Raw genomic sequence first — 19,948 nt, forward strand, 5'->3', positions numbered from 1 at the left:
CGTGTGCCCACTATGATTTTATAATTTCCAGGTTAATACGCGCGCGCTGATCCCAAAAGGAATGCGCGAGCTCAGCGAAAAGAGGGAAAAAAACAGCTGTAACTGAAATAGGTTTCAGATTGAACTGATTAAATATTAATATAGATCGCTATGTGGAACAGAGCGTTTCACTGAAACATGTTTGACAACTTTAGTGCAAGACAGTTAAAAAAAAGTTTGAGCTAACCATTGTGCTCTTGATCTGTTATTTACAATAGTGTACAACTTATCAATATTTTCACGAATTTCAGGAGTCGGTCATTGCTTACAGCTTATGAAGTCCTTAATCGGCATGTGATTCTTATAGCTAGAATACTTCACCGTACCGTATTGACGCAACACCCCTACGCCACACATTGGTTCAATCCACATGCGGTATTGAAGAAGCCCTGACTGAAGTATAGTGTGTTTAGATGAAGACGGTTTCGGGTGGGCAGAACAGTAGCTTTCGACAATATAAAGCTAATCAATCCTGCACTTTTGTGGCATCTTCGTATTGCTGTTGTGATTAAGGGTGAGTATTAAGTGCTTTAGTAGACGTTTGCTGTGTGCAAAGTGTAAGAAACGCTATGTTTAGTGTGCTGCATTGGCGACATTTATCGAGATATAAGCGGACTGTAATGTTTTTCAAATCTCTTTCTAAAAAGTGATATGAGGCGGTCGCTGCAAAACGTTTGCCAATTTATTGTTGTCCTGTCCTAGATGTAGAGCATTGAGGTGGAAAAAATGGGTGTCCTTGAAGTGAAGTGTAGACACAGCGTTTTTAATGCAGCACCTTTAAAGCCTTTGGGATTTAAATGTAATAATTAAAAGGCAGATATCAGATTTCTCTGGCGAGTTTCTGTCCCCAATGGATGCAGGAACATTTGGTTGAGCCCGTGTCGTGAAGTGACCACACATTATTTAACGTAGCTTAATGATAGCTCTCGCTTGAATCTCTGAAATTTGTTGAACTTTACAGCTTTAAAGTAGGTTGCTGGAGTGAGAAGCTTTCAGGCGATTTTGCTGATGCGAATTGCGCGCATTTTCTTAGAAAACAGCGATTGATGTTTCATCCCGTGAAACCCTCATTTGAGTGACAAGTGCTCAAATAAGAGAGTTTGCACTCCTGCTGGGTCATTGATCTACTTAAACCTCCGCGTTCGTGCACAGTATAAGTGGAATTTCTCTGCTACAAAAATGCATAAAATAATGAGAAGTGAGATGCCATGTTTTCTTTCATTGGAACATATTATTACTGTGTATTAACTGTGCACTTTTATCATAGTTCACTTTTTGTCCAAAAAAAAAGGGCACTGTCCTATAACACAGTAGCTATATTTATATTCAGTGGCTCACATAGGCTAATTGCCGTCATTAAGCAGTCTACTATTGGTTTATCTAGACAGCAGACCAATCCTATGATGCATTTGCATAATTTTATAATAAAAAACAATATACAATTGTTTCACTTAGTTTTATTGTATTGTGTCTTTATTTGGTGTAGGTTATTGCAGCGCTTTGTATTTGTACAGCTTCCCAAATTTCCATTATGTGATACTAACTTTAAACACTTTAAAGTAGGCATAAAACAGATGTTGCAATAGTCTTTTCTTCCATTTTGTGATGTATATCCAAGTGAAACTGCTCATCAAACAATAAAAAATGTAGGACGGGACTTGATTTTGTTGCTATGATCTCATGTGAGTGACAGATTGTCCCGCCCTCGAGCCGGTAAACACGTCATCAGAGAAGAGATGTCGCTGCAGGGAGGGGAAGATATTATAATCATTAATTAATGACTTTAAGTCGCTTGTGGTTTAGCTGGTCTTCCAGGCTGACCAGCTCAAAAATGTCCTCAAAACTCCTCTAATAACAGCAAACTGACCAGAGGACCAGCTAAAACCATCAAACCCCAACATGTTTAAGCACACTTTTCAGCAGGGTCTGAATAAGAGTTTCTGTTAATGTTATAAATGTGAATTTAATGTTCACTGGCAGTTGCTGGTCAGGGTTTAATAAAGAACATTGACAATTAAGTGAACTTGATTTATTGTAAATGCCTCATGAAGTAAAAATTCATAAGTTAAATTTCATTTAAAAAAAAAATTAGTCATGTAATTCTTGTGGTAATGGCCAAATTCATGGTCAAGTCAGATATATTATTTAATAGGACTTTTATTCAAAGTAGCATACACTACACTGATTGCAGAGACAACCCCCTGCAGCAGCCTGTGGTTATGTGCTGTGCTCGAGAGTAGGGTTGTTCCAATTCCGATACTAGTATCGGATATACCACCGATGCCACAAAAAATTCTGGCATCGGTATCGGCGAGTAATTAAACTCATGTACCGATCCGATATCATTTTCTTAAACAATACCAAGTTGTGCCTGCTATCTTTGCTTAACGCAGCAAATCGGAAATCAGTTCTTTTCGCAGCTCAGAATGCAAACACAGGAAGTTGTGCTGTGTTGCCACATGCAACCACTGTTTAGAGCAGCGAAGAAGAAGTGGCAGTATTTCAGACTGGACCAACCAGTCTCATATGCAGTGCTGCAATTTCGAGGGGTGGCACAAGTATTGGCAACTTTAACACAAGTAACTTAATAAAGCATTTGAAGACGCGTCACCCCGCGCAACACAAAGTTTACAAAAAAGTTAGGACGGAGAAGGATGAGGCATGCCAGAATCAACAATCTTTGGAAGCTTCATTCAAACAAAGAGAAAAGTTTTCAAAAGACACCCAACGAGCGATAAAGATAACCGACAAAATTGTCAAGTTTATTGTTCTGGATGACCAGCCACTTTCAGCTGTCGAAAACGTGAGATTTTTATTTAAAGGGTCATGAAACCTCAGAACACATTTTTTGAGCTGTGAACAGATATGTATAGGCTGCACATCATTGAAAACACTAAAGGTACTCATTAATTTTATTTATAATTTGAAATTAGTTATTTTTGCCTTTTTCAGAGTGATTTTTGTCTTCCACTTTGAAAAGCAAAGTTGGAGCAACGTCACAAAATCTGACGTCATCGTGTACTATCGGCAGGATTCGGAGTGCTGGTTGGCTCCAAGTATGGACTGGTCGAACATGCTGACGTCAACAGTTTCTACATTTATTCATGACATAAAGCTCATTCAATCCAATCGCTGCGCTGTAGTATGCATATGATTATAATTGTGGTATTATGCATGAGGAAGTATCACTTCTCTCGCCTCTGTCTGTTGTCATTCAGAGACATGGGTCGTATAGTTGTGTTTGTTTGTGCTACAACAAAAATGCGTTTCCCTACTATGCAAACAGAGCAGAAGTTTGGGTGCATGTGGATTGTTTTGCTGTAATCTACCAACACAAATGGAAAATATGTTTGCATGAGATCGCATTACAGCGGAGAATTCAAATGTCACAAAAGTGCTGTTCATTCACCTCTGCGTTCAGACATGCGAGCCGTGTGTATGTTTCCGTCAGCACAGCAGCACATGAGTGTTGTTTGTATTTTGCCCGCGATGCGGTCAGAACTGAAGTTTGAATACGAACACATGGAAAAATACAATTGTTATTATGATATACACGTGGAGCGCGCATATGAACGGTTTCAGCGCGGAGCTCCGCGATGAGTTTAATAACACTAGCCCTGTGGATCATGGCTCATATACAGAATAAAGTATCCGTGTTTAAAGTTTTTATAGACACATTTCACATATTCTCCTGCACCAAACATGAACCAGCACGGTGTATGCACACATATTTCATCAAGTCTTCTTCAAATGAAATATATGTGCAAAATGGACAATGACACGTGTATCTGAACGTGATGACACAATTATTCTGATGAACAAAAGACTTAGAGAATGGACAAAATTAAACTATGTCTTTATTCTTTCTTTGTTAAACTACGTGTCGTTTATCACGAGACTGTAGTGCTTGTAAACGTACTGAAAGTATTATTAGCCCTTTTAAATATTCTTTCGCATTTCTCCCTTGTGCTTGGGAGTTTGATGTTATTTATTATCTCCGTGCTTATATATCAAATATTCATTATTCTGTATAATGAGTGTGTTGTATGTCTCTGTTTCATTGGTTGTTCTCTCCCCTCTTCCCCCCCTCTACACTCCCACTTTTCCAGAGTTTTATGCTGCATTCCAGGCAACCCGTAACCCCTGTTTTTCCAACCTTCTACCCGTGAAAGTGCACTGGAACAGCAGTCAAAGCCGTTACTTCCCACCCGTGAACTCGTACTAGATCGACGTACTCCCAGTTACGGGTTCTGACATCACATAGCCCACGAAACAACAATGGCAGCCCCTACGGATGCGGTGTTTATGCAAGTGCACGGTAAAATAAAAGCTATAACAGCTTCTCTTTCCTTATGCGCCGTTTTCCTCCTCTGTTTCCCTCAAATAAGCAAGGAAATAATTAATTATGAGAAATAATTGTTAATGAGCATAAGCCCCCTATGGTCCGCCATGTTGGTTTGTTTACACTTTTACGCAGTTTGGCATAACTTTCCTGGAACGCTACAAAGTCGTGAGTCGTGATTTGAAGTCGTGACTTACAGGCTCAAAAACCTGCCTGGAACGCAGCATTACACGCCCATTTTAACAGAGATTTTCCAGCTCAGAGGTGTGAACGACCCGGCTAAAACAGGGGGGTTTCATGACCCTTTAACAAAATTGTTTCTGAACTTTAAGTTTTAGAGAGATTATTTTCTTATAATTATATTCCTAGATTTATTTGTTGCGCTGTTTTTATACAGTTATATTGTAAAACTAAAATACCTTTTTCAGTTTACAGTGTTAGATTTTTGGCTTCATTTGAAGTTCTTTTTCACTTAAAATAAATAAATAATATAACTGACGAATGTATGTCAGTTAATAAAAATACTGTATGTATTTGTTCGTGTTTTATTAAGGGATAAGTCTGAAACACACCATAACATAAAAATAATTCTATCAATTCATACAGGGCTAGTAGTATATACAGCTGTATATACAGATACACACCCAGGTATCGGATCAGTACTCGGTATCGGCCGATACCCTGAGATTAGGTATCGGAATCGGTATCGGGAATGGAAAAGGGTATCGGAACATCTCTAATCCATGATACTGATATTGTCAGTGCAGGATTGCAATCTCAGTAACTATTCAGTTCTTGCGTCACCTTAATTGGAAATGAACCTGGACTCTTAACCATTTATCTGGAGCCACTCTGGGAACCGGTTCCTTGTCTTTCTGATCAGGTTGAGAAGCTAAATTTGAAAAAAAAAAAAAAGTTCAAAACATTTAAGGAGTAAGTTTATGCAGGTTAATTGCTTGAGTTTATATAATTCTTAGGACATTGTTAAATATTGAGCTAAAATAATAGCAGTGAGCAATCCATTAAAGATTCCCAAGAGCACAGCATATGTGAAAAACAGGATTATAAACAGTATATTTGGTACACATTCACATTCTCACAGTCCTTACATCTTTTTCTGTTAGGGATAGTTCACTCAAGTATGAACATTTTGTCATCATCTTTTTGTGTATTACAGAAGACATAATGTCATACAGGTTCGGAACAACATGATGGTGAGTAAATGATGACAGAAGTTTCATTTTTGAGTTAACTATTCCTTCAATCTCTTACTGTCTATTTCTGTCTCTGTCATGTGGCGTGTTAAGTAAACAAACTCAAACACAACAGAATGCTTTTTATCCTCAGAATCTTGTATAGTTAAAAAAAATAAGCTCATATTTCATCGCACTCTTATGGGAATGGCAATAAATGACAGGTGCCTTTATTTCTAAGTGCCCTGGTTGATTTGCTGAGGGGTAACTGTCAGGGATGATTAGTTGAACACCACCAAGACAATATGCTGAGGGCTTTTCTTGCCACTGATTATGTGTTTAGGTGCATGTGTGTGTCCAATTTCATGACTCTGGGTACAGGCTAATAAAAGAGATGGAGGTGAACAACAGCAGGGAAAGATTTAAAGATGACGTGAAGAGATGCAGAGAGAGAAGGAAGATGAAAGTAGAGTAAATGATGGGTAAAAGGAGGAATATTATCAAAAATATGGGTTGACTAATTTTGTCCAGTCAGTAAGACAGAGGTTTTGATGTATATCTTAGATCTTTTCCATAAATGTAATTTTCTCTTTAAAGTGACTTTGTCATACCAACGGAGTAAACAAAGCTCAGCAGCACTGAGAGAAAATGAGCGGGAATTTGTAGTCAGTGTTCCTCTGTGCTTGTGTGTGGTAATGAGCCTGTCGAGTGTGGACAATGTGTGTTTCCTCTCTGTTCCTCCTGACAGGACTGACTCCAGACTTACTGATGATGAGCATGCTGGGTAATGAGATGCACTATGAGCAATCAGAGGTGCGTTAATCAAGACGAAATGTCTGTTGACACCTCAGTGCCCTTCTGTCACAAATCCCATTTTCTATTTTTATGCTTTGTTTGAAATGAATTAAACTAACACAAAAATCACACTTGTATTCCTGTGTCTGAAAAGAGACAGCTTTCAACATGGCAGAAAACTCAGGCCTCTCATTGTTGTCATTACTGATATGACAGCTTGTAATATTCCCTACACTGTTGTGCTGCTGACAGGTATTTGATGTTTTGATGATTCTACCACTGAGATCTCTTGACAAGCGTGCTGGCCTTTGTACCTCTAATTGGGTTTTGAAGGCCAACAGAGGTTCAGATTCGACACACATAAACCAGGAACTAATGAAAATCAAAGCCTTTTAGCTCTATAATATCCTTTGACATCCTCTACAGCTACTTTTCAGTGGAGATGGCTGTGTTTTTGGAATAAATATGCTTCTTCCTGGGGGATGAATCTATAGCAGCTGACATTATTGCTGAAAGGTCAATAAAAAGACAGGCAGTCAATCGAAGTCTCCTGTGTAATTTCAGTTAGTACAAGTAATTGAAGCGAACACAAGCATTTAGAACCAATTACATCTAACCCAATGGAGGATCTGAAACCTCAAGGACTCCATGGACCAAATTACAGAAGCTAGAAGAATAAATAATAACTGACCCAATTTTATATTAAGCAGAGGCAAAATAATGATGAATGAGACTCTTTCCTGTCTGAGAATGAAGTTAAATTTTTTTTTTTTTTTTTTTTTTGTAAATGGCTAAGAACAAGTGGCTAAGAACTTGTTGAAAAATTTCTACAGAGGACTTGAGCAGCTAAAATAAGAATATGTCATTAAAAAGTATGTTAGCAAAAAGGCAGAAAATCCACAAAGTGGAATGGAATAATTACCTAGGGAAATCATCAGCCCAAATGTTTTGTATCATTCGTTCTTGTTGTTTTTATCAAATTAATACAGCTAGGTGGAACATCACAACACATGAATTTACACTTATAGAGGGGACATTCATGGGGCAAAACTTATAGTTTGCACTGTTCATGGCCAGAATCAGACCCTTCACAGCATGTACATCCTCCACTGTGATGTGTTTACAGTGTCCTGGCACGAACACATGAGATATATATAGAAAAAAAAAGAAGAAACCCATTCCATAGCCTAGGGCTGCTTTCTATTTTAGGTGGTAGCTGAATGAGACGATTTTGTGCAATGAGCTATAAAATTCATTTATTCATATCCTTTTTTTCTTTGTGTTATAGGATGAAGGATGGAGGATGGCTTATCTCATCTTCAGATGTGTGTCCTGTGAACCTTTAAATTGCTGAAGGCTATAAACTCACGATTATCAATATGTGCAATCATAATGTCATCTATCAGTATGGCAGCACTTTAAAACACCCACCTTTTCAGTGACCGGCGTACAGAACTGTGAGCTAAAGAACAATAAGCTCACAAATTGTAGTGCCAAGAACACATGACGCCCACTCAGAAAACAAACTCTTGCAAATATTTTCAAATGAATTAACTTGAAAAAATCCAACAAGAAAATCATGCCTGATCTAAAAAAAAGTAAAAAAAAACTCATCAGTTTGCTCTTAGAGTGACTTCATTTATTTTCACCTTGCCTTTTAATTAGAGCCAGATATCTGTTTGCACCATCACATGCTGCCATGACTCAACCCAATGTTACAGTTCTTTCGGCTAATATCTCTGGAGGATCGGGATTGGGTAATCTGTACCGCCCGTTTTCTGTGTTCAGTGTTCTCACGCTCACTTTGCTGGCCATGCTAGTGGTGGCAACCTTTGTATGGAATCTTCTGGTTTTGCTGACCATCCTGAGGGTGCGCACCTTCCATCGTGTTCCCCACAATCTGGTTGCCTCCATGGCTATCTCGGATGTGATGGTTGCAGGACTGGTTATGCCCCTAAGTCTAGTTAGGGAGCTTTATGGTCGTCGGTGGATTCTGGGTCGGGCCCTGTGTCAGGTCTGGATCTCCTGCGATGTACTCTGTTGCACAGCCAGTATCTGGAATGTGACGGCCATTGCCCTAGATCGTTATTGGTCCATAACACGCCACCTGGAGTACACATTAAAAACACGCAAACGAATCTCCAATGTGATGATCTGCCTCACATGGCTACTCTCCTCTGTTATCTCACTTTCTCCACTTTTTGGTTGGGGTGAGACTTACTCAGAAGACAGCCTGACTTGTCAAGTAAGCCAGGAGCCCTCCTACACAGTCTTCTCTACTTTTGGAGCCTTTTACCTGCCCCTCTGCGTGGTGCTCTTTGTCTATTGGAAGATATACAAGGCTGCCAAGTTCCGCATTGGCTCTCGCAAGACCAACACCATCACACCCATGGCTGAGGTCATAGAGGTAAAAAAAGATGATATAAGATTATGTATACACAGTGGCAAGAATAAGTTTGTGTTCTCCTTGAAATTTGATTCTCTACCTGGATTTCTCCATTGTTTACTCAAAAAATGTGGTCTGATCTTTAATTCACAATTACAGATAAACACAATCTGACTAAACTAATAACACAAATAACTGTATAATTGTTCACATTTTATTGAATACATTGAGCAGTCATCCACAATGCAGGGTGCAGAAAGTAAGTGAAACATTGAAATTTATAACTTGTAGATCCTCCATTAGCAGCTTCCCACAAATCTGTTTCAGTTGAGAAATTCTAGGTCATCTTGATAGCACAGCCCTCTTTAGGTTATGTCACATGCAACATCTGAATTGGCTTAAGGTCAGGAAAAATATGCCTTTTTTTCAACCATTCTTTAGTAGGTATAATCATTCTTTGGTATAATTTGCATGATTTTGATCATTGTCTTGTTGCATCACCCAGCATCTCTAAAGCTTGAAGTCATTAGCTTCTGTTCCAATATTCTACCGTAAAATGTCTGGATAGACTTTGCAATCGTTAATGGAACAATGAATTATAAAGTGTCCAGGCACTGAGGCAGGAAAGCAGCTTTAAACCATGATGCTCTGTCCACCACGTTTCACATTTGAGATGAGATTTTGAAGTTGGTGTGCAGAGCCCTTTTTTTTTTTTTTTTTTTTTTTTTGTATTGTATTGTTTTCTCTAATCTGTTCAACTATTGTCTCAACTGTTCACAGAGAATTTTCCTAGAAGTGTGCCGTTATTGTGTGCAACCCACACTTTCAAGGATCACTCAATGTCTTCAATAAAAAATTGAAAAGTACAATTTGTTTATTAGTTGAGTTGGATTATGTTTGTTTTTAATTGTGACTTAGATGAAAATCAGACCACATTTTATAAATAATATATAGAAATTCAGATATTTTCAAAGGGTTCTCAAACATATTTTTGGTGTTGTACTGTATATACTACACAAATCCTCTCCTGTGTCATGTTGGATAGTAAAGTGTACATGCATCTCACTTGAAGTAATAGGTCAGGTTTGCCTACTGTTTTATCAATTCTGTGAATTAAGACGTTATTTTTTTATGTATACTACGTTTTCACCTACTATAGAGGTGAAAGTATGCTTATTCAGATGCAGCTAGTCACTGCCTGAAGGAACTAATCAATTGAGAAAATAATTCAATGAGCCACTCATAAAGGCAGACACTTGTATCATTAAAAAATGAATCACCATTTTCGAATGAATAGGTTGAATGATTTAGTAATGCCTCACATTTATAAAGACAGCCACCAAGCAGCAGAACAGTATAACCTGCGAAAAGAGTTACTAAAAATCCCCACCACTAATGCACGGACAGTCTATCATTAGAAAGGTATTTTCTCAGTAGGTACTCTCAACCCACAGGAGCTGACACCTGGCCCCACATTGACACACAGTTCCCTCCCAACACACGCGTGTGCTCAGAGTGAGAGAAAAGGGTATAATTAGAAGCAACTTCTCACTATGCATTTGGAGTGCATTATTCTCACTAACGTACACTGATCCAAGAATCAATTTATTGCCCGGTTGCCTCCTTTATCTGTTGAAACGCACAAGCAATCATGCCCAGTAATTGTTTTGTTCTGCCACAGTACTCCACTCACTCACCAACACCCTTCAAACAAAAAGCTACTAAAGCAAATTTAAATATTCATTTTAAAGATTCAAGATGCAAAACACAAGGCAAACAATGTTTATATACTGTAGTGTTCTGTACTGTTGTAGTGTAGGATTTTATGTCAAAGCAAATTTACCAGGGTAAATATATATTTTATACAACAGTTAGTTCCGGTCCTCTAATTTGATTGGATAAGCTGCAGTTCCAAAGTGCCAGTAGTTCATATAACAGTACTGGGATGTTTAAAGGTGCCATCGAATTGAAAATTGAATTTACCTCGGCATAGTTGAATAACAAGAGTTCAGTACATGGAAATGACAGTGAGTCTCAAACTCCATTGTTTCCTCCTCCTTGTGTAAATCTCATTTGTTTAAAAGACCTCAGAAGAACAGGTGAATCTCAACATAACACCAACTGTTACGTAACAGTCGGGATCATTAATATGTACGCCCCCAATATTTGCATATGCCAGCCCATGATCGAGGCATTACACAAGGGCAGCCAGTATTACCGTCTGGATCTGTGCACATCTGAATCATCAGACTAGGTAAGCAAGCAAGGACAATAGCGAAAAATGGCAGATGGAGCGATAATAACTGGCATGATCCATGATAACATGATATTTTTAGTGATATTTGTAAATTGTCTTTCTAAATGTTTCGTTAGCATGTTGCTAATGTACTGTTAAATGTGGTTAAAGTTACCATCGTTTCTTACTGTATTCACTGAGACAAGAGCAGTCTCTATTTTCATTTTTAAACACTTGCAGTCTGTATAATTCATAAACACAACTTCATTCTTTATAAATCTCTCCAACAGTGTAGCATTAGCCGTTAGCCACGGAGCACAGCCTCAAACTCATTCAAAATCAAATGTAAACATCCAAATAAATACCATACTTGCGCGATTAGACGTTGCATGACGAACACTTTGTAAAGATCCATTTTGAGGGTTATATTAGCTGTTATAAACTTTGTTTATGCACTGTTTAAGGCAAGCGCGAGCTCCGTGGGCGGGGAGCGTGAGCATTTAAAGGGGCTGCAGCCTAAATCGGCTCATATTTAATGATGCCCCAAAATAGTTAAAAAAATTAATTAAAAAAAAATCTATGGGGTATTTTGATCTGAAACTTCACAGACACATTCAGGGGACACCTTAGACTTATATTACATCTTTTAAAAAGACGTTTTACGGCACCTTTAACAGTATATATCACTCTGCTTCTCTGTGTTTGCAGCATTCCAGATTAGAGTATGTGAGCAGTACGAAAGCGGAGTGGTGTGGTTTTAACCTGCTGTCACTTAGCAACACATAAAGCTTAATGCAGACTTCTTCGTTGATAACACTGTCACAAGGAACTTTGTAAGCAAATACAGGAAATATAAATATATTCTCTTGATTTAGAAAATTCTCACCTCTGCTTTCAAAGGGAAATGATGTGAGATTGGTCACACAACGTTGTGTTGCAGAAGCTACCTCAGTCTCACAAAGCTGGGGAAAGATGCTTCTTTCCAACATTATTTTCCAACATTAATGCATGTACTGTATGTGAAATAGTCTCAGATATTTTAGTCCAGTAATTGCTTTATGTAAAAGATCAGGGGCGTTTCCTCCATGGAGGCAAGGGAGGCAGTGCCTCCTCAAAAAATTAAGATGAGAAAATAATCTATATTACAAAAATAAAACAACGCAAATATTACAGAATATGACAATAAAAAGTGTACAAGTTACTCGTTTTTCTAAAGGAACACTTAAAACCCACTTAGATATCACCGGTTTGTTACATCAAATCCAAATGTCAAAAGACCTGAAAACACGATGACTGTAGGGGTTTTAGTGAGCATCTTCGTGTCTGTGACAGTGTTTACCAAGCATGACTGATGATCCGAAATAAGTTGACTATTAAAAAGAACAGATGAAAATCAATACACAAATAAAATATATTGTTTAAACTGTTACTGCCTTTAGTTATTATTTTGGAATAAATGTAAAAATGCTTAAAACACTAACTTGATGAGATTGACTTGGTTTTAATAAAAAGAACATTCATTACATTGTTAATGTAAAAATACGAAATAGAATTGTATTTGGTTTCTTTTTTTTTTCTTTTTAAAGTAATGTTCATTTAACAAGGAAAATGTGACAAGTAACGCATATGAATTTACATATAAAAAATAAACACTTTACAATAAGTTTCATTAGTTAAACATAAGTGAATGTATTAACTAAAGCCGGGCACACATTTAACGACTAGCTAAAACATTCTGTGACTGTGCTCAACATACAAGCGATTATTTCCTGCGACTGAAGCCGATTTAAATACTTACACATGGAATTTGAACACCGACTGTAATCGCAGACTGAACGCAACTGGCTCTGACTGGACATGTTTGAGCGCGATCAGTCATAAGTATCAATTTACATTCATAATCGGCCTTACAATCGCTAAGTGTGTGCACGGCTTAACATGAACTTACCATGAGCAATACATTTGTTACTGTATTTACTAATCTTTGTTAAGGTCAGTTAATGAAAATACAGTTGTGCATTGTTTGTTCATGTTAGTTCACAGTGCATTAACTAATGTTAACAAGATTTTAATAATGTATTAGTAAATGTTGAAATGAACATTAACAAAGATTAATAAATGCTGTAGAAGTGCAGTTCATTATTAGTTCATGTTAACTAATGAAGTTAACTAATGTTAACTACTGAACCTTATTTTAAAGTGTTACTAAAATAAAAAACTGCGAGGTCATTGTTTGCTCATTTCAGAACACCACTGCGACAAAATGGGACATTGAGTCAAGTTGCTTTCAGTTAAGACAGCTCAAACATGCATTTTAGTGTAGGACTAGCTTAAACCTTGTCTGTGAAACCAGGGGATATTCTGAGTTATAGAATTGAAATATTTTAATTTATGCTTTTCAAAATCTTCTGTAACAGGTTGAGTAAATGGATACCTGTTATGCAAGTATTGCTTAAAGATCAGTGTAGGAAAAATGGGATGTCTAGACAGAAATATGTACAAAAAGAAATATGTACTGCCTTTCAAAATGTTTAAATTAAATGTTGAGAGATTTGATATGAATGTTACACTCCTTTTTCTCTGAATCTGTGCATATTGATATAAACCCATGTGGCACAGGACAGATCACAGAAACTCAATTTCACTCACAAAATGTGTAGTTTCTCCCTTATGCCCACCAATGAAGTACCTAATAGTTGACTGATACCGATACATTTCATCTTTTTGTTTACTGCCAGGTAAAGGAGGCCGAACGGCAGCCACAGATGGCTTTCACGGTTCGTCACGCAACTGTATCGTTCCAGACGGATGGCGAGACATGGCGAGAGCAAAAAGAGAGGAGAGCGGCTCTGATGGTGGGGATCCTGATTGGTGTATTTGTGCTCTGCTGGATTCCTTTTTTCCTTGCTGAGCTCATCATTCCACTCTGTTCGTGCGACATCCCACCTGTCTGGAAAAGTGTCTTTCTCTGGCTGGGTTACTCAAACTCCTTCTTCAACCCACTCATCTACACAGCCTTTAATAAGAACTACAACAACGCCTTTAGAAATCTTTTTTCCAGACAGCGATGAGGAACAGAAGGAACTATGAATGGAATGAAAACCTTTGGGTTTTATGAGTAGAAAGTGAGAAGAACATTAAAAAAAGCCATCTTCTCACTTCAGAATCACACAGAAGCGATGTGAAAGCAAAGCCATGAATGCACTGGCTCTAACTGCTGTTCCAGGAGGAAGGGAGGATTGCCAACCCACATCAAGAAATTGCAGGCCTAGTGATATCTCTAGTGATCACATCTTCACCTGCTGGTCATATATCTGTCAAAATATGGTGGCTGCTGACGTCTTCATGGTTAGACAAGTTGGCCATCGTCTGTTAAATCAGCAGTGCTGAGATAATGCAAGTGTTCCCTTTAGCAAAACTGAACCACTGATTCAGACACTGAAGTAATTGTCCGTATCCCTCACCATCGCTGTGAACTCTTGAGAGAGAAAACAATTACTGGTTTCACTGTTCTGAAGGGTGTGAAACATCAAAGCCATTTTGGTCACAAGTAGGCATATGTACACTTTATGAAAATCTGGCCTAATTCACATCCTTTCACTCCTTCCAAAATGACTTGGCTAAGGAGCAATTTATATTTCCATCCCATTTCCTTTCATTAAAGTCAAGAAAAGAAAGTCGATGTGCAAAAGATGAACAAAGGCAAGACATGATTTCAGGTAGAGACGTGAAATTAAGTTTTCGTTCAGAAAAAACAGGACATTAGATCACACCTCCCTCCACCTGACCACTCTCAACTGGTCCTTCCATTCCATCCAGTAGCTTTACAAACTTTCAACCAGTCTCTTCATCTCAATTACTCAAAATAATTTCTCAGATGAAACTTACATTCTGTCAACTTACATTCTGTCAGTTTTGCCTGGTCGTCTGTTTAGAGAGGTTTTAGATACAATCATCCCCACCCTCTTAACTATAATAAACAGCTCCTTAATAAACAGGGTATTTCCAGAAAGATTTAAACATGCTGTCATACAGCCTCTATTGAAAGGACCTCATCTTGACCCTACCGTGCATAACAACTACAGGCCTATCTCTAAACTTTGTTTCATTTCAAAGGTTTTGGAAAAAGTTGCACTTTTACAGTTTACTTTATACCTGGATACTTTTAATATTCTAGACCTATTTCAGTCTGGTTTTAGAGCATTGCAATCAGCATTGCTGAAGGTCATGAATGACATTTTGCTGTCTATCTATTCTGGGTCTTCTGGTCGACCTCCAACTATATCTTGCAATCAAACAAGGAAATTACTTTTCATTAGATCATCTCTTCTCATGCCTCAATGAAGTCAAGTCCTGGATGACAAATAACTCACTGCAACTGAATGAAAATAAAACCGAAGTGCTTCTACTGGGTCCTGCTGCTACCAACAACTCTGTTAAAACACAGTTAGGTTCTTTTATTAACAACCTGCACAATAATGAAAAAATCTTGGTGTCTGTTTTAACCCTCTTTTCCAATTTGACAAGCACATAAATGCAGTTCTAAAGAGTAGCTTTTTTTTCCAACTTAGATCTGTAGCAAAAGTGAAGCACCTTCTTTTTAGTAAAGACCTTGAAATTGTGATCCATGCACTAATTTCTTCTCGATTGGACTACTGCAACTCTCTTTATGTTGGCCTACCTCAATCTACACTGTCTCGGTTACAGATGGTTCAGAACTCGGCAGCCAGATTGCTGACAGGAACTGGAAAAAGGGATCATATCTCCCCTGTCCTTGCCTCATTGCATTGGCTCCCCATAAAATTTAGAGTTGACTTTAAGATCCTTCTTTTCGCATACAAAGCATTGCACAACTTGGCCCCCAGATTATATTTCTGATCTTATTAAACCATACACAACTGTTAGGTCATTAAGATTTTGTGATCGGTTACTTTTATCTGTCCCTTGTTCACGTTGCAAATCAAAAGGTGATCGAGCTTTCTCTGTAGCTGCCCCAAAGCTCTGGAACAGTCTACCTTAGTATACCAGGGCCTCTCCATCACTGGATGTTTTTAAAACCAGTTTAAAGACTTATTTTTACTCTTTAGCATTCGAGTGATGCTGTGCATGTATATGTGTATATGTATATATTATTTTTTTATAGTTGGTGTTCCATGTTATGTATGTATATACAATTTGTTTGATTGACTTTGATATTTGACTTTTATCTCAATTTTTCCCCTCCTTTTCTATTTTAATTTCTGATTTACTGTAAAGCACTTTGGATCAACTATAGTTGTGTTAAATTTGTGCTATATAAATAAAATTTGACTAGACTTGACTTGACTTGACTTACAGACTTGTGCAGATGAAAGAAAGACTATTGAACAAAATAGTGGTTATAAATGACTTAATAAATGCCTTTGTTTCAAAGCAGCACATCTCTGAATTTATGTACATTATCCTGAATGGATTCAGCTTTCCTCTTTGTAAGCTACCAGTAGCAAAGTAAACTGGAATAGGGACATTACATGGAACGAAATGTAAACATGCCTGTAATTACTCTGTGATGGGAGCTATGCTACAATTAAATAAAATATATGGACTGATCATGCATTCAAGGTTATTAAAGATTCAGAAAATGATCACTCTGTTGGTTATCAGTAATTGATGCTGAAAACCATCTGATTTTGTATTGCCAGAAGCCTATCCACACATCTCGAGTTTTGTGATAGCTGTCCTCACTGAAATGGCTACTTTAACTTGTAAAAATACCTTGTTAATACTAAGCTAAACAAGATGTTCTGTGACAGCTTTGTTATGCCTCTAGCAGATAACCCAATGTTTCCAATGCATGTGCAGAGAATCACAATAAGTATGAGAGCACTGATATCACTCCATCTCTTTGAAATACTTTCAATGTATCATGTGTGTCCATCACTTTTTCAGTTCATCCATTAATATTACACTCAGCCTGAGGGCAGCACAAAATTTTACTTTCTTTGCTTGTGTGTCTTTGAGAATGAAAAAATGCCTGTGGTGAGACTAGTACTCAAGCTTGCCAATGGTTAAAAAAATGACAGCCATATACTGAGACATAAAAAAGGAACTGGAAAGGCAATTAGTGAGATCATAAATATGCTCTCTCTTGATGTTTTTAATTTGAACATGACAGAGGACACTCTTAAAATTCTGACACAATCACACTGTTCAAGTATCACACTGTACCTTCATAAATTTTGCACTGTCAGTATTATTAATTACACAAACACAGCACGTAACCTGTGTAGATGACAGCTTGTCTTTCATATCAGTGTATGCATTTCTATATCCAGTTTGTCCTAAACAGACAATAATAACTGTAAGAATAAAACAGTCTCTTCTTCATTTTAATTAACTCATTTTCTGTCAGTGTTTGACATTTTGCGTTTTTCCCTTAAATGCTGAAAGTAATACAGCAAGTGAAAGTTTCAGTAACTGCTGGGCTCATGTCTTGCATATAACCAGGGATGGGCAAAAATACATCAAAATGTATTTTAAAATAAAATACCAAATACCTCAATTTTCCATGTATCAAAATAAACTACTGTATTTTTGTATTTTGGAAACACTACAAAATACTTTTACAAGGGAGCATGAAATTTCTTCACAAACCTTCCATCATTTGGCCCATTTGATCGATCCCCTCACCATTACAATGACTTGATTAAGTAAACAATGTTTGATAGCAACAGCTTGTCTCTGCCCGAGTCATGCAATAAATCTGACATATGCAACCAGTTAAAGGCACAAATATGTAGGATTTTTAGATTAAAATATTCAAAAACCACTAATTTTTGTTGACTTGTGTACTTACATTATCCCAAATGTTTCCAAGAAATTCTGAATCCAGAGAAATAAGCAATTTTAACCAGGACACACACCGTGTCCATGTGTCGCCTATCAATGACATCATTACCCTCAGTTTCCTGTTTTATTTTGTTAAAAAAACATGGAAACATCAAAGACACTTTAGTACTGTATATTATGAGTTTTATTAGACAGGGAAGCAACTGTTTGGATACATTCATCGACAGAAAACTCATCATGTTATATCGCTTACATTAAGGGACAGATTTACTAAACGGGGCAAATTAGTGTGAGAGCACAATTCCACAAATATGTTGATGGAAGTGGCAAGTTTTGCACGTGATCTGCTGACATGCAAATTAAAGAACACAGACACGGTCAGATCATTTACATAATGACTAACGCAATCTACCAAGAGCAGTGCAAATTAGAGTTGGGTCGCAAATAAACAGAGCTGAATCCTGATGCTGATGTTCACATCAGGTGCGGGTCGACACAGGCGCAACTTAACATCTGACAAACACATACACATATACTGTATAATATAGTTTGCCAAGCCATGTTGGCCGATAGGCCAACATAGCTTGGCAAACGATATGTTCGGATAAGGTCTTACTCTGGCATTTCAAAGAAATTAATAATCCTTCTACTACGCGCTCTCTGTTCTCTGCAGTGTCTCCTCCTAACAGCAACAATTGCAGCCATGTCACAAAATGGGTTCAGACATGCTTTTTTAGGGCATTAAATAATGGTTTAAATACCAGTAAATTGATGAGCGTAAACATTAGTAAATCGCATTGTGTGATTCATTTAAATACTCTCCTCCCATAAATTTTGCATCTGAAAGGGAAACTCCTAAAAATGCATATGCAATAAGGTCAGCTGCAAACACAGCGCTAATTTTATACTGCGTGTCTTTAGTAAATCCTGACAGTAGATTTTTAATGCCAAAAGAGGGTCTCTGCTGGCACAAGCTGTTAGTAAATCTGGGCCTAAGTCTTTTTGTTTGAATCTCATTTTCTTGATTTACAGCGAGTACCATGTTTTACAATGACTAATATTGATCTAGCTTACTGCAGTGTGCAACAAGTGTCTCATAGTAGCGGGTGAGTGAATGCACAGAGTAGCACTATACCAACTTTCAACACACAAATGTATCTAATATGATAAGCAGTGCTGCTTTACCCTACATGCACATGACCGAAAGAAGCAGAAGCAGCGACTGGGGCATAATAAAAGATCCGCTGCTGTCGAGCTGTGTGTCGCACTCATCTCTCATTAGTAATCTCTCCAGTGGGCTCGTTACTGCTCTCACAGCATTCAGTCCTGCTCTGCTTCATACTACAGTAATGTTAATAATCTCTCCATAAACATGATTTCTGCTGGAGTCCTGTCCCTATTCTTTTCCACCGGCTGTAGACGTGAAGACAATACATCCCAGGATTCCATGAACTCAAGGTGTCATCGAGCTTTGCCTTTGTTTTGAATTAGCGATCTTTAGAGGCGAAAATTTACATATCGTGGCTTTAACAGAACAAATATTCACATATCCCTGTAATCTCCCAGATGAAGGTTAGTTTTAAAGTAACCAAGAGTTTAATGTTTGCAAATGACTCATAATTGCATCCTAATTTAGTTACTTGGTGTTTGGTAATGAAGGGCCTACTTTGCATCAGCAACACTGACTCAAGGACAAACTGACTTAAGGTTAAACTTTTTTAAAAAGTTAAGCTTTCCGAGACATTGTTAACACTGTCATTTTTAAAGTTGACATGAAATGGAAGTTGCAATAGTCTTTTCTTCCCTATTATGACGTATATCTGACTGAGTGAAATGGCTTCTCAAATGAGAAAAAAAATGTATGATGAGATTTGATTTTGTTCATCATGAATTGAGTGGATTGTTGTGGTTTTCTATTGGTCAATCTCATGTGAGTGACAGGTTGTCCCCCCTTGCACTAGTAAACAAGTCATCAGGGAAGAGATGTCGTAAAGATTACGAGGGCAATTAAGAAAAAAATAATGTGCACAGATAAACCGTTTATAATAAATATTGCAATATTACATTAAAAAAACAAGCAGTCAATTTTGATCTCATGGGGACTTTAAACGTGCAAATGTAATTGCCAT

General features: G+C 37.6%; 1 protein-coding gene across 2 annotated transcripts; it reads left to right on the forward strand.

Moving 5' to 3' along the window:
• Nucleotides 1-426: 426 nt before the first annotated feature.
• Nucleotides 427-16,642, forward strand: htr5ab (5-hydroxytryptamine (serotonin) receptor 5A, genome duplicate b). 2 transcript variants are annotated; one of them, XM_048184779.1, is made up of 4 exons: nucleotides 427-553; nucleotides 6,323-6,387; nucleotides 7,658-8,776; nucleotides 13,730-16,642. In XM_048184779.1, exons 3-4 carry the CDS (start codon nucleotides 8,069-8,071, stop codon nucleotides 14,060-14,062), a joined length of 1,041 nt encoding a protein of 346 aa, XP_048040736.1. In that variant the 5' UTR covers nucleotides 427-553; nucleotides 6,323-6,387; nucleotides 7,658-8,068; the 3' UTR covers nucleotides 14,063-16,642. The 2 variants fall into 2 exon arrangements, with proteins under 2 accessions (XP_048040736.1, XP_048040737.1); XM_048184780.1 differs by lacking the exon at nucleotides 6,323-6,387 and having other exon boundaries at nucleotides 431-553.
• Nucleotides 16,643-19,948: the final 3,306 nt, after the last annotated feature.

This window comes from Megalobrama amblycephala, linkage group LG3 (genome assembly GCF_018812025.1).
Source record: "Megalobrama amblycephala isolate DHTTF-2021 linkage group LG3, ASM1881202v1, whole genome shotgun sequence".
Taxonomy (NCBI): domain Eukaryota; kingdom Metazoa; phylum Chordata; class Actinopteri; order Cypriniformes; family Xenocyprididae; genus Megalobrama; species Megalobrama amblycephala.

Bases quoted from the DNA above. Each gene is read 5' to 3' on its own strand.
- htr5ab (XM_048184779.1), top strand. From the start codon at position 8,069: ATGACTCAACCCAATGTTACAGTTCTTTCGGCTAATATCTCTGGAGGA. The intron at 8,777-13,729 runs GTAAAAAAAGAT...GTTTACTGCCAG, and splicing joins CCATGGCTGAGGTCATAGAG to GTAAAGGAGGCCGAACGGCA.